Below are 14,270 nucleotides of genomic sequence, written 5' to 3'. Positions count from 1 at the left end.
CAATTATTTAATCATCATTTTTCTTTTTCTTCTATAATAAAAATAGTTATTTTGTTGATAAAAAATATATTATTTGAGTTATCTCCATATAACTTCAAAGACACAGGTTTAAACTGGGAAAATAACCAATTATATGATACAATTATCAAATTAGGTTGCATATATTATATTCTTTGGATGCAGTTTTTTTTTATATAAATGTTATGTTATTGAAAAAAAATAGATAAATATATAAAAATAAATAAAATAATTTTGTTTTGAAATAAAATTGCTTAATGTTTTGTTTACGCATACATTGTGAACAATGAAAATAGGAATGAAGGCATAATATAACAATAACGACAAAGAATATAAAGGCTTAATTTCTTATTTTATTTTTTCTATACGTTTTTTTGGAGACATTAATTAAATCTAGTATTAGAAAACATAAATAAACACAAAACAAATCAAAATAAAAAAGGAGGAGATTATTTGAACGATAAAATGAAGTAATTCAAATATTAAAAATATTAAATATTAATTTTTAAATATTTTTAATAAAATTTGTTTATAACATTCTTAAAATATGCTTTTAAAAACATATAGTAGCAAAAAATTACAAAGAAGAGAAAATCTAGAAGACCAACTACATATGTAGTCAATTTAAACAATTTTTTAAGAATTTTGATTTAAAAAAATCCCAATAAAAATTAAAAAACTCAAAGAATCAATCTAATTTCATGCTATTTACAGTACACATACGGTAAAAAAATAACCGTACAAACTCTTATCCCTCTTTCTCTAGCCACGTCTGCGCCCCACCCAACGTCGCTGACTATGACAGTATGCCGCCCCCTTCTTTTGCGAACCCAACGCCACCGATCGACCGCCGTCGCACACAGCGCCATCTATTCCCGAAACCAGCGTCGTCGACCTTGTCGCCAACCATCACCGCGATCCCGCAACGCCCTCCCTTTGCAAACACCGCAGCAAACACGCATCCCCTTCATTAGCCAACACATCGCTATAGAACACCGCCGCAGGCTCCCCTCATGTCTGTAGCCACGTCAGGAATGCAGCCCCCCATCACGATCGCAACGACGCAGACCGCCACTCCCTCCCCTCCCGAACTCATCACATCATGCCACTAAGGAACTACCACATGTTCACTGCTATTCCCTGCCAAGGGTCATTACGGAACGACCAGTGAGGAAGAAGGAGGTCGTGTCGCTCTTCTTCTTGGTTTTGGATAATTCTTTTTACTAGTTATGAATGTTTTTTCTGCTAAGTTTCTAATTTTTTTTATTATGTTTTGGATGATTTTTTTTTATGTTTTGGATGATTTTTTTAATAGTTTTAGATGTTTCTTGCTTAGTTTTCGGATGTTCTTTTTCTAATTTTTTTATGTTTTATTTTGTTAGGTCTTAGAATTTTTAAAATAATTTTAAATATCTTGTTTTTGTTAGGTTTTGGATAAATATTTTTTTATGTTACGTTTCAGATATTTTTTTATTAGAAATTTTTAAAATAAATTTTGAAATTTTTAAAATGAATATTTAAAATGATATTTAAAATTTTTAAAATGGTTTTAGATGTTTGTTATTATTTAGTTTTAGATTTTTTTTTCTAGATTTTAGATATTTTCATTAGATTTTAGAGGTTTCTCATGAAAATTTGAATTGATATTCACTCTAAAAAATTTTAAAAAGATTTTGGATATTTCGTTTCTTGCTAAGTTTTAGATGTTTTATTTTATTATATTTTGGATGTTTTTTTTATTGAAAATTTTTAATTTAATTTTAAAATTTTAAAATGAAATTTTAAAATAATTTTATAATAATTTTAAATGTTTATTATTATTTGATTTTAATTTTTTATAAAAAAAAGTTATATATTTTTTATTAAAATTTGAATATTTTTCGTAAAAGTTTTAATTGGTGTACTCTCCCAAAAAAAAATGCTAATTGTTGGTTAGATAGCGAAATTGTATAAAGAATGATCAAATAGAGGCTGCCGGGATTAAAAGGGAACCAATAATTGGGACAAACGCAAGGAGAGAAGCTATTGCATACGCAAGGAATCATATATCGAAAAAAATGACGTAAAAATATCAATAATAAATTAATAATGTATAGTCATGCATTTATTTTCTTTTCTTTTTTAAAATAGGAAAAAAAAAAGCAAATGTATAGTTATATTTGGTACGTGTGTCGTTGGNNNNCTAAAAAAATTAGTTTGAAAATGACATTTATATTATGGCAATTTTAAAAAATTTCGTAATATTTTGAATTTTTTATTTAAATTAAATAAATATATAATTTACGAAAATACATAAAATGTGAGGTATTTATAAAAATGCGTATTCTTACACATCTTGAATGCTGAAGGATAAGTTAAAAATTGAACATATTTCGACATCTGAGATCCTGTACTGCGACCGAGTAATGTCGAGACATATCTTGGGTGCACTCGGAACATGTGTTATTATGGAGATCGGAGACTCAGCACTCGAGATATGTGGCAACTGAGAAAGGGATCTCATAACCTGAGATATGTACAATTTACCTCATCTGAGTATCAGCATCCGAGATATGCTTGGATGCATATATAAGGTCATAGTAGCCGAGCTTGCTGTGCATTTGAATAGTTTTTAAAAATTTTGTTAGTTTCTAAATGCTTAAGTTCGAGTTCATTAAGTAAATATGGTCCGCAAGAATATGTCTGCGATGGAGACATTAATAGACTAAATGCTACTTGGCACGTGCTTGGAACTTTAGATTTTGGGGTTAGTAGTTTTTCCTTGTTTTATTTTAAGTGAATAATTAGTTTAGATGTTTAGACTTTAGTAACTTAGTTAATGTGGTAAGACTTAATGACTAGACAAAGTTAGACAATTTATATACATATTGTCAGGTATAGTATGGTTTGATATTTTGTATAATTGATTTTAACTAGTTGTAACTTAAGTGAAATAAATAAAACAGGTAACTAATTATAACTTAAGTTAAATAAATAAAATAGGTAACTATTAATTAATATTAGTGAAATTAATAGGTAATTAATTGAAGTCATGCCCAAATATGACAATCAAGTTAAAATAGTGTAACATGAATGATTTAATTTTTTACATATTGCTTGATAGTCTTGTCTTTAGTAAGGTTTATGAATATTAGTAATATAAACTATATTTGTACTGTATCTATTGCATTTATCATCAATGTTTATCTAATTGGTTTAGAATTTTTCGTAATGGCTAAACACAATTAATTGTTTAGATGAGATTAATATGCGAGAGTACATGTTATGGATATTGCAGAGACCACGGTTACTGTTGCCACGCTGTGTGACTCTGGATCTCGCCCCCCTCCCGCCGAACATCCTATTGCCTTATATTAGGGAGGCGGGATTTGGGCATGCAGTAGAGTTGGGGGATTTTATATTTGACAATTTCTTGATCTCTGTATTTGTTGAGCGGTGGAAGCCCGAGACCTACACGTTCCACCTTCCATGGGGTGAGGTCAGACTAATGACACCGTTGTCTCAGACTCGACTAATGCGAAAGTTATGGGAAGAATGTTGTTATTACCATCTGGAGCCACAACAATTAACAACACGCCCCCGTAATTTCCATATAAGTTTGTTCCCTTCACAGATACAAAATACTTGCAATGCTTAAACGCCTCAACGCATGGAGGAAATGCCCAAAATACCTTATCAAACTATCTCCACTCTCCGTCAACCATGTTCCCGTTGTAATAAGAAATAGCAACACAATCCTGAATCGTACCTAGGAGACATTCCTACAAAGCTTGTAAGAGCGCGGGTATCCTGTTGTACGACTTTTCCCAGTCATAAATCTGGGCAATTGCTTTCTGCTTCGCCATCTACACCTTTCGATACGAGGGCTTGAAATGGTAACTCTGATGCACCACACTTTGAAATACCGGGATAGACACTGACGGGTCAGTCTTTATCATAGGTAATACGACCTTGCAAGTTAAACTACTATTCAATTGAGCATGGTCCTGAGACATGATTGGTACCAAATAGGTGTGTGCTCCACCGAACCTACACACCTCCCTACAAATTACTCGTTGATGTCTACATTCAGTACAATACAAAATTAACATAATAGACTTTAATTCATCCAAAATAAATCGTAAAATATACCAGTAGTTCAAGTTCTGGCGTAGTGCCACACGAAGACTCCATGGACAATCGTTGGTGAATTGCTTGCAATGATAGTAGTATTTAAGCCTATCCGACTCCAAAACTCTGTATTCTGCATTCCGTAGAATACTGAGTTCTTCAACGCCATTAGAATTGCATCACAGTTGTTGAACCTATGAACAACTCAGAATTCCACCCCACCATCTGTATTGTAATCCTTCCCTTAACCAGCATTCAAAAGATCATCCGGTTGCATTACATCCAAATTCAAAGTGTGATAATGACTAGGAACTTCTAACAATCGAAGAATGGCCAAAGGGGGAGGCAGGAGAAACCGACCAACACCGCTGGTGGGAGTCTCTAGCTCATACTCATCGGCGGAAGCAATATCACTAGACAACCTGGACCCAACAACATAAATTGAATCACCCTTACTGTCGTACTCGTCGACACTATCATGAGGCTGGGTGTAGTGGATTGGTGTAGCCTCCAGCAGGACAATTTTAGGACTTGAAGGATACGGCTCACCACCAACAGCCACGTCACGGACCGCAGCATACAACTTCATCACATGTTGTGGCATTAGCCGTGCATGTACGTCGAACATTACCCTCACATGCTGATCCCATCAATCCAAAATAACCTGTTGGTAAATCCGCTGTTCGAAAGCACGTGCAGAAATCTATATGCAACCCGCCTAACCTCCTTGGTACCTATTCCCCCTATATTGCTCAGCGTGATTGTCTTTGGTGCATATAGGGTATCAACCAGGTTCGTGCGCAACATGACAGCCTTATCAGACTTGAAAATCACTCCTTCATTACCATTTTTTACTATTCCATTGGGATAAACAACAACAAAAAAGAATTAATTATTCTCCATCAGAACAAAATGGAAAGAAGAGGAAGAAAATATTGATTTGTGAATTGTAAGGAGATGGTTGAGGGATGGGCTCTATAAATAAAGATATTCTCCAATATATCTTGGGTGCAGAAATACCTAAACCATAATACACATATTCTAGATGCTGAGACTCAAATTACACCCTTGATTATATCTCAGATGTTGAGACCCCATCAGGAGGATTGTATATATCTCAGGTATTGAGACCCCTTTGTTAGTTGCCACATATCTCGGGTACTCAGTCCCCGATCTCCATAATAACACATATCCTAGGTGCACCCAGGATATGTCTCAGCATCTCCCGGTCATAGCACGAGGTCTCAGACACCGATATATGTTCAATTTTTAAGTTATCCCTCAGCATTCAAGATGTGTAAGAGTATGCATTTTTGTAAATAAATACCTCACATTTTATGTATTTTGTAATTTTATATATTTATTTAATTTAAATAAAAAAATCTGTAATATTTGGATATTATGGCATTTTATGGTGTTACCATAATTAATTTGCATAATGTGGCGGTTTTAGTGATTCTGGCGGTCTGAAAACGCCATTATCCAAGTCCATTATTTCAAAAAGGCCTAAAAATCTTATCCAACCCTAATTTCGCACTGAAACTAACGATGCCACCACTGTGTTAGAGGAAGGTCGAAAATGACGCTACCATTGTGATGTGCTTCGACTACAGCCTCCTTCATCGAGCTACTGTGGTGTGAGTTTCTCCTTTCATCAAGATTATTCTTAGGTTTTACGAGGTAGGATTTTAGTTAGGATTTTGGACAGGAGGTAATTAACTTAGAAATCGGACTTATAAATTAGCTTTGAAGTTTGTCATTAGTTATATTAACTTATAATTTTGAACTGATTTGATAACAAATCCAAACTGTCTTCACTATATTGATATATGCTCTGTTCTCTATCACTAATGATTCTGTTTTTCTTGTTTGTGACAATGAATAATACCTTGAATGTTGTTCAGCTGTTGTTGTTCACTTGGTTTAAGAGATGATTAAGTACAAATATCTTGTTCACTTGCTTGTTCATAGTGAGAGCTTCTTCATCTGATGATTCTGATTAATATCATTAACTTAATTTTTTTTAGTTTTCAGATAAATTTCAACATGACACTTAACGATTTGGTTATTGTTTATTTTAGGAGGTTCTTGTGGTTACGGCAACTTGTACAACCAAGGGTACGGAGACCAAATTCTACGTATATATAGGGTGATACTATAGTTGGTTTCATTATATTTGTCTTGTTTTTCATTCAGGAAGGGTATTCTATGTTCTGTTATTTGGCCCTTTTGTTTTCCTTTTCATGTTTAGAACAAAGATGCTAAAAAGTGCAATAAAAAGAGTGACTGTACTGTATGAAAAACTAGAAACAAAAAATATTCAACAATGAATCTGGGAATGTGGAGGAGATGAAAAGACTGATTTCATTTTATAAGGAGTCTTAAAAACAAGAAAATATCATTGAAGTTGTTTGTTTCATGCCAATAACTAGTGAATTATTGTGTTAGAAGTGATTAATAGTTACCTTGTTTTGTGTTGATTGATCAGCATTCTGTCTTCTTATCTTGGGTGTATCTTTTTGTCTTGTTGCTGCTGTTTTTGTGAGTGACTTTAAGTATCAACAAAAAAAAAAAAAGAGAAATTTGGACTACATCAAAATGTTGCCACCTTATTCTTTGTTCCTATTTTTTTAAGTTTGACTTATAGAATATGCCCAAAGTTAACAATAGATAAGTAGATTATTGGATAATATTATTGGGACATAAATACTATCAGGTATATATCTAACTTCATTATAATTAATGTTGAATTGATCCAACTATATCATTCGAATGCATGGCTCCTATGAAGCTTTTCTAGCAGTTTTATTATGTTGTTCTCACTTTCTCTTGTGATGTGATGCCAACTTTTTTGTAAGTATTAAACAAGATAAGGTTAAAGTGGCAAACCAGCATATATGGCCTTGTGAGTAGTAATTATGTATCTATAATTTATTATCAAAAGCTTGACATCTATTACACTTAATGATTTGGTTATTGTCTATTTTAGGAGGTTCTTATGGTTACGGCAACTTGTTTAGCTAAGGGTATGAAGCGAACACACCAGCACTAAGCACCAGCACTATACAAGGTTGAGAAATCAGAACTGAAATTAGGATACTCATTCTCTCCCTTGAACCTTCTTATAATTGAAATAAGAACTTCTATTATTTTTTAATTTTCTTTGCTTAGTTATGAATCTAGTTTGCTATAACAATTTTTTTATGGAATTTTGTTATGTTCGCTGAAATATACATATGATTTATGTCAGTTATAAAATGACTTTGTCTTTGTTATACATTGCTAAAAAGGAGGTTTTTGCCTTTATTGGCTAATTCTTATCTTAATTATCAAATGTCTTCTTATCTTACTTATCAAATATATTTTTATATCTATTGCATTTTTGTCCTAGAAAACTTTTGAACATGATCTAAACATAACTTATCCATTAGAACTGAGCTTGATTATCAAAGTGTGTAGGACTGAAATCCAAGTTCCATCCATTCCCCATGTGCAATTATTTCTTGAGAGAATTTGGAGTAGGAGTTGTTAGTACAAATGATCAAGATTGTGTGAAAAATAAAGTAGAATTGCAGTGATATATTTTTTTCTCTTTTTGAGCTTTAAAATTGTTATCTAATTTTTAGTGACAGTTCCATATATCAAGTTATTGGTTTGCTTATTAGATGTTTCAATGTTATGTAACTGTCCTTATCAATAACTCTCATTATCTGATAACATTAAACAACATCGATTAATTCCTTTTAACTGCAAGGTTTGAAGTTCGAACAATGATGAGTGATTTTGATTTACTGTCACATGTAGTGTTCATAACATGTGTTGCTGATGATGTTGATGTTTAGGTGAAAATATCAATACTTCTTATCTTGTAGCATATTTCTCATGGATGAATTGTCTATATTGTTGCAAGTAATTCAACATCAAATGCACTTGTTGTTTGAAAATCTCCTCTTTGAAGTTGCTACTACAAAGAAGAGGAGGCTTATTCTCTGGAGCGAGCAACAAGGAATCATGATCTTGCATGATAAAGATTTTATGTATTAAGGACCATATGTTAAGATATGTTATTGAAAAATTATGTTATCTTTGATACTTTATTTTTGGATTATGACTTTTGATTTTCAGTGACCATGTATAAATTAAAAATCCTGTTATCATGTTTGATTTATAGCTATGCCATTTGGTTATTACAGGATTTTAAAGTTTGAGTTTCGAAAATACTAATTCAAATAGGAAAAAATTATTTTAATGCGAGCAAAATAGTAGTTTCAGCAGCTATTTTAAGAGAGTAAAAAATTGTCTAGGATAAAAAAGGTAGTTTTAATCCCATTTTAAAAAACATAAAACTATTGTCATCATAATTAGGTAAAACTGTGGTTAAATTTGTCATTTTATTAAAAAAAATAGCGGTTTAAATGGCCATTTTACATAAAGAAAGCGTATCATATTTGTATAAAAATGCCAATTTAAACAGAAAATTGCCGTTATTCAACAATGGTGGTTTAAAAGCGTCATTTTATAAAAAAATGCCATTATACCCTAGGAAAAAGCCACTGTTTATATGTTTAAAACGGCTGTTGACATCGCCACAACCATCGCAAAAACTACCGTATTATCCTCAGTAATTGTGGCGATTTTTAAATACCGCCATAATAACCATAATGGCGCCTAGGATAACGGCATTTTTTGGAGCCGTTTTTGATAATAATGACAGTTTGAACCGCTGTAAATACAAAAAATAACCGCAATTTTAATCAACTTTTCTTGTAGTGCCTATCGTATCTAACACAGAATGGTTTATCCAACTAGTTGGTGCACATTATTAATGTTTAGCTTATCCGCCCAACACTGTATAAATAAGCGCTTTTTAACTAAATCCAATTAAGTTGATATAAGTTCAATGGAAAAAATATATTCATGTGTAACTGTTTTTTTCTTTTTTGTATTTTTTTAACATAAAAATTTTTGGAGAGTGTAAAAAATTATTGATATAATACAAAAATTTTTATACATAGCACAAATTTATTGATATAACATAAAAAGTTTTGTACATAACACAGATATTTGTAAATATCACATAAATTTTTGCACATAGTACATAAATTTTTACTGCGAATATATTTTGTTAGTTGGATGAGTTGATGTTCTGAACATGTGGTTCTTTAAAAATTTACTATACACCAAAATTTCTGTTATGCACTAAAATTTATGTGTTGTGCATATTTTGTTGGTTAAGAGTCAATGTTTTGATTGTGTGATCTATAAAAAATTTCGCGTTAGGCACCAAAATTTTTGTGCTATGCACCAAAATTATTGTATTGTATACTAAAATTTCTGTACTGTATATATTTTAATTTGTTGGTTGAGTGTCAATATTTTAGGCATGTGATCATTAAAAAATTTTTGTGTCATGCTCTTATTTTTTGAATATATATATAGGAGAAGAAAAAGTAAAATCTACAAGGACCATGATGATGATGATGATAATGAAAGAGGATGATGACGAGGAAAAAGAAAGAGAAAGAGGAAGAACGACGACAACGACAACGACAGTGGTAGCGAGTCAGCGACAATAATGACGATGAAAAAATCACGCATGTAGAAGAAGAAGTCGACGATAACAAAGGAGGAGGAAGAAGAAGCGGTGCGACATGCACATAAGTACGTATGAAGACAAAGAAAAAGTACGCGATTTTAGTTGGAGACTTGGTTTGAAAAATGTTTCGATGCCTAATTTTATTGTAATAAAAAATAGGAATGTGTGAAAATTATATTTAAATTAATAGTGATAAATTGTAATGTTTAAAAGTAAATAAAAAATAATAAACCCCATATCCATTTTTCGTATAATAATGTTTAATATGTAGAAAATTTATCAAATGCATGCACATGATGTTACAAGTGCATGTATCATAATTAAAAGATAATTTTAAAAATATAATAAACATTATTAATATTAATTTGAACTCATATTAATTTTGAATAATTATTATTTATGATAAATACAGTACAAATAATACTCTAAAAATAATAGAGTAATGTGTGTATACAAAAATAGTGGCAGTGGGGCTGAAAATTCAAATGGTCAACCTTTGCAATGGAAAAATATAGGGGGACTTTGATGATTTCCAACAAGACTACCGGATTCGTTTCTCTCTTCATTTATTCCACCGTTTGATATATCAAATTATCACACAGCCACCCACCCATCATTCGTCCCCACTCAAATAGTCTCACTCCATCATTCCCAATTCCAATTCCAATTTCAATTTCAATTCTCTCTCTCTCTCTCTCTCTCTCCCAAATGAAACTTTATAAACCACACCGTCATCTAATCATCTAACTCTCTCTTTCTCTGTCTCTTATCCCTCTATCTTCTACATCATTCATTCATCCTCTCCCTTTCCACAAGAGAACAAAGAAGATTTTGAAGCACCTTAAATGGGTCTTCATCATGATTCTACTCATAATAATAACAACATAGGCCTTCATCTTGTTCTAGGGTTGGCTCTGAGTTCCTCCTCTGATTCACCAACACAAGAAACCATAACTACCTCTACTAAGATCCCGCCGTACTCCTCTTCCTCCACCGTAACAACCGATGATGCTGAATTACTATTACCATCTCTTACTTTAGCTCTCTCCGGTCACGATGTGAACAAAAACAAAAACGATGATACGCAAGAGCACCATAGGGTCCAGGTAGTCCCTACCAAGGCTAACAACAATAAGGTCTACAGTAGTGAAGACTACCCTTCTACTGGTGACGTGTCGGCACAGAATTCGCCTCACCACAGCGCCGTTTCGTCTTTCTCCAGCGGCTGCAGAAGAGGAGTCAAGAGGGAGAGGGATGTTAGCGCTAGCGACGAAGCCGAGGCGGAGGCCACGGAGATTGAGAGGCTTTCGTCGCGAATCAGCGACGAAGAGGAAGACGGTGGCACCACCGCCTCCGCCGCTGCCAGGAAGAAGCTTAGGCTCACCAAAGAACAATCTGCTCTGTTGGAAGACAGCTTCAAACAACATAGCACTCTCAATCCTGTAATTAGTTTCTCTCTCTCTCTCTCTCGTTTCCAAATATCAAAGAGACTCAATGACAACTAAAGATGGAAAAAAAATACATAGTTCATCTCTATGTATAGTTTCTTCATGTATCATAATAATAATAATAATAATAATAATAATATATTATTCGTTTTTTGGTGTTTAGATATGTTGATGAATTTCAGTATGATTTGTAATAGACAAAGAATAATTAAGTGATTTTATATCATTAATACGTTTGTTTGTTGGGTTGGATTTACAGAAGCAGAAGCAAGCTTTAGCGAAGCAATTGAATCTACGGCCTCGACAAGTTGAAGTGTGGTTCCAGAACCGGAGAGCCAGGTGTATATATATATGCTGATATTATTGCTTAATTTTTGGTACATATTTATATATTTGAATAAATGAGAAAAATCAGAAGTTCTAATAAATATAGTGGGATAGCCACGGAAATTTTATCTGAGGTTAATTAATAAAAATATTTTTAAAAAATCTTTTAAAAAAATATAAATTATACCTTCTTAAAAAAAAGATATTTTTTTTTATTTTTTATTACTTTACTTTTACTATTAAAAATTTTTTGAACGCTCTAAAAAATACAAAAAAAATCCTTTTTTTATGAAAATAATGAAACAAACACTTAATCTTTTTGATATACACCTGGTATGATATGGTGTGGTTAATATATTATACCATGTTATATTATGAAAAGATGATTGGTAAAAACACATTATTAGTTGTTATCTAAAAAGTTTTTGGATTGAGTATGTTGTTGTAACAGAACAAAGCTGAAGCAGACGGAGGTAGATTGCGAGTTCCTAAAGAAGTGTTGTGAGACACTAACAGATGAGAACAGAAGGCTACAGAAAGAGCTTCAAGAGCTTAAGGCACTCAAACTGTCTCAGCCTTTGTACATGCCTCCCATGCCCGCCGCGACACTCACCATCTGCCCTTCTTGCGACCGGGCCGTTGCCATTGGCAGCGGTGGCAGCGCTTCCAATAACATCAAGAATACTCCTTTGATCTCCTTGGCCCCCAAGCCTCACCACTTCTTTAGTCCCTTCACCAATCCTTCCGCAGCATGTTGATTTTTATTACATAGTTCAATTAAATATATTTAATTAAACATGCTAAATCATTTAACTATCTTTCTACATAAAATGAAGATGTTTTCGTGAAAATAGTCACCTTTTATTATTATTTAGGCTTTTCCTTCCCTTTTTTCAAGGATATGTAAAACACTAAAACAAAACAAAATTAGACAGGAGTATTCTCTCGTTACCATTGTATTTGTTTGGTTGAGGGATATACGTCTTTATTATTATGGACTATCTGTAGCTAGTGAAAAGGATTAATGGTGTAATTAGCATAAGTACTATATATACTGTAGAAATTTTAGCAGTAACTACTGATAAAAATTACTGTTGTTTTTTCTTTTGGATTTCTTTCGTTATTGTATGTTTATAGAAGACATATATGTATGTACACCGGAATTTATGTATTAATTTCACTTTCCAGTTACATGCATGAATTTTGATTCATTCCAGTGTTTTTGTCAATTTCTACCAACTCTTATTTATGACTGTGTTTATTGTATATTGGTATTGTATATTTTTTTATAAGTGATTTTGAGTTCAATTTTTTAATAAATAAAGTAGTTACCGAAAAATATAAATTCTTTCTTGAATATTTATTCTGATAATCCAAATCAAATTAATCAAATGCTTAAAATACAAAAAATTGAAGACGTTGGTAGTTCAATAATTTGGATAATATATATTATTGGCGATTATTATTAAGTTGCAGAAAGAAAGGTTGAAGTGTGTGGATAAGTAAGGTAGGTCACGTGTTTGTGTCTACAAAAATCAGTTGCTTAAAAAGAGACTCTCCTGAATGAATGAGAGACTTTAGTTTTGAGTAGAGACATTGGTAGTGGCGGTGATTAGGGTATATAGTGCATAAACAAAGAAAGGGATCGATAACGATTGACTATAATAAAGATAAATAAATGAGGTTGAGAAAGATTGAGGGAGTTACGGGGAATAGATCCCATTAAAATGTCAAAACACTTGTGTAAATTTCAATCGTTAATCAAGGATAATGATCACATAGGTGGAAATCGGAAATTAAAAATAAAGGACAGGAATATAACATTTGAGATTAAATTATCTCATCACCTACGATATGACAAGATATACGTATAGTACGTAAAATATTTTGATATGAGATATATGTTTTAGAAAAAATATATTATGCTCCGACATACATTAAGTTAATGTATGTATATCTCCACCGTACCGTAAAATGATAAAAGAGAATAAAAAAAATCATTTACATAAAGATGTTTAAAATATTTTTTTAAAAATATTTTTTATTAATTAAAATTTAATATATATAATTAATTAAATTATATTATTTTTATCAAAATTAGGTTAGATAAATTAATTTAATCAAAAAAATAGTGAATCAAATTTTAAATTGATTTAAATTAATATTATTTTTATAAAAAATGATTATAATATTTTTATTATAGAAAATAATTAAAATATTTTTAATTTACCGATTTAAATAAACGTAGAAGAATTTATTAAAATGCATAATTAGTCATATTTTAAATACCGTGAGTAACTTTTAAAAGTGGTCATATTTCGGGTGCATTGATCCTGTTCTGTGATACAGAATCTGAAAATCAAATCTCAGGTGCACCCGAAATATGAATATGAACATGAACACATCTCGAATACACTGTATCTAAGATATACTTATATTCTGATATGTATCAGTTCATCCGAGATACGTGTGAGAATGCAAGACGAAAACACTGCATCCGCGATATATAAAAACTGAAAAGTATATTAATTTAAAATAATAAAAAATTAATTAAAAAAGTTTCTTCTCTTTATTATATAATGGTATTTAAAAGAACTCTCACCATATTAAAATATTTAATAAATTCTCTAGGGAGAATTTAAATTTACTATTTAAAAAATTATTTAAAAAGTTATGTTAACACAAATTTAATTAGTTGTGTAATTTTTTTATTTGTTATGCTATTTTTATTTATATTATAAACATATCGGATTTTGACTATATCTCGGATA

At 31.6% G+C, this 14,270-nt stretch overlaps 1 protein-coding gene and 1 long non-coding RNA gene across 6 annotated transcripts; both read left to right on the top strand.

Annotated features, from left to right (window-relative positions):
- Positions 5,582 to 8,315, top strand: LOC107628165. 5 transcript variants are annotated; one of them, XR_002359917.1, is made up of 4 exons: positions 5,582 to 5,765; positions 6,210 to 7,033; positions 7,118 to 7,198; positions 7,971 to 8,315. It is a non-coding gene; the product is annotated as an uncharacterized LOC107628165 (long non-coding RNA). The 5 variants fall into 5 exon arrangements; XR_002359916.1 differs by having other exon boundaries at positions 5,588 to 5,765; positions 6,210 to 6,246; XR_001617624.2 differs by having other exon boundaries at positions 7,118 to 8,315.
- LOC107628133 (homeobox-leucine zipper protein HAT22) lies at positions 10,261 to 12,690 on the top strand. The gene is made up of 3 exons (XM_016330938.2): positions 10,261 to 11,166; positions 11,432 to 11,511; positions 11,951 to 12,690. The coding sequence occupies exons 1-3, from the start codon at positions 10,570 to 10,572 to the stop codon at positions 12,255 to 12,257; spliced, it is 984 nt and encodes a 327-aa protein (XP_016186424.1). The 5' UTR covers positions 10,261 to 10,569; the 3' UTR covers positions 12,258 to 12,690.

This window comes from Arachis ipaensis, chromosome B01, assembly GCF_000816755.2.
Source record: "Arachis ipaensis cultivar K30076 chromosome B01, Araip1.1, whole genome shotgun sequence".
Lineage (NCBI taxonomy): Eukaryota > Viridiplantae > Streptophyta > Magnoliopsida > Fabales > Fabaceae > Arachis > Arachis ipaensis.
This window is presented reverse-complemented; position numbering and strand designations above follow the sequence as displayed.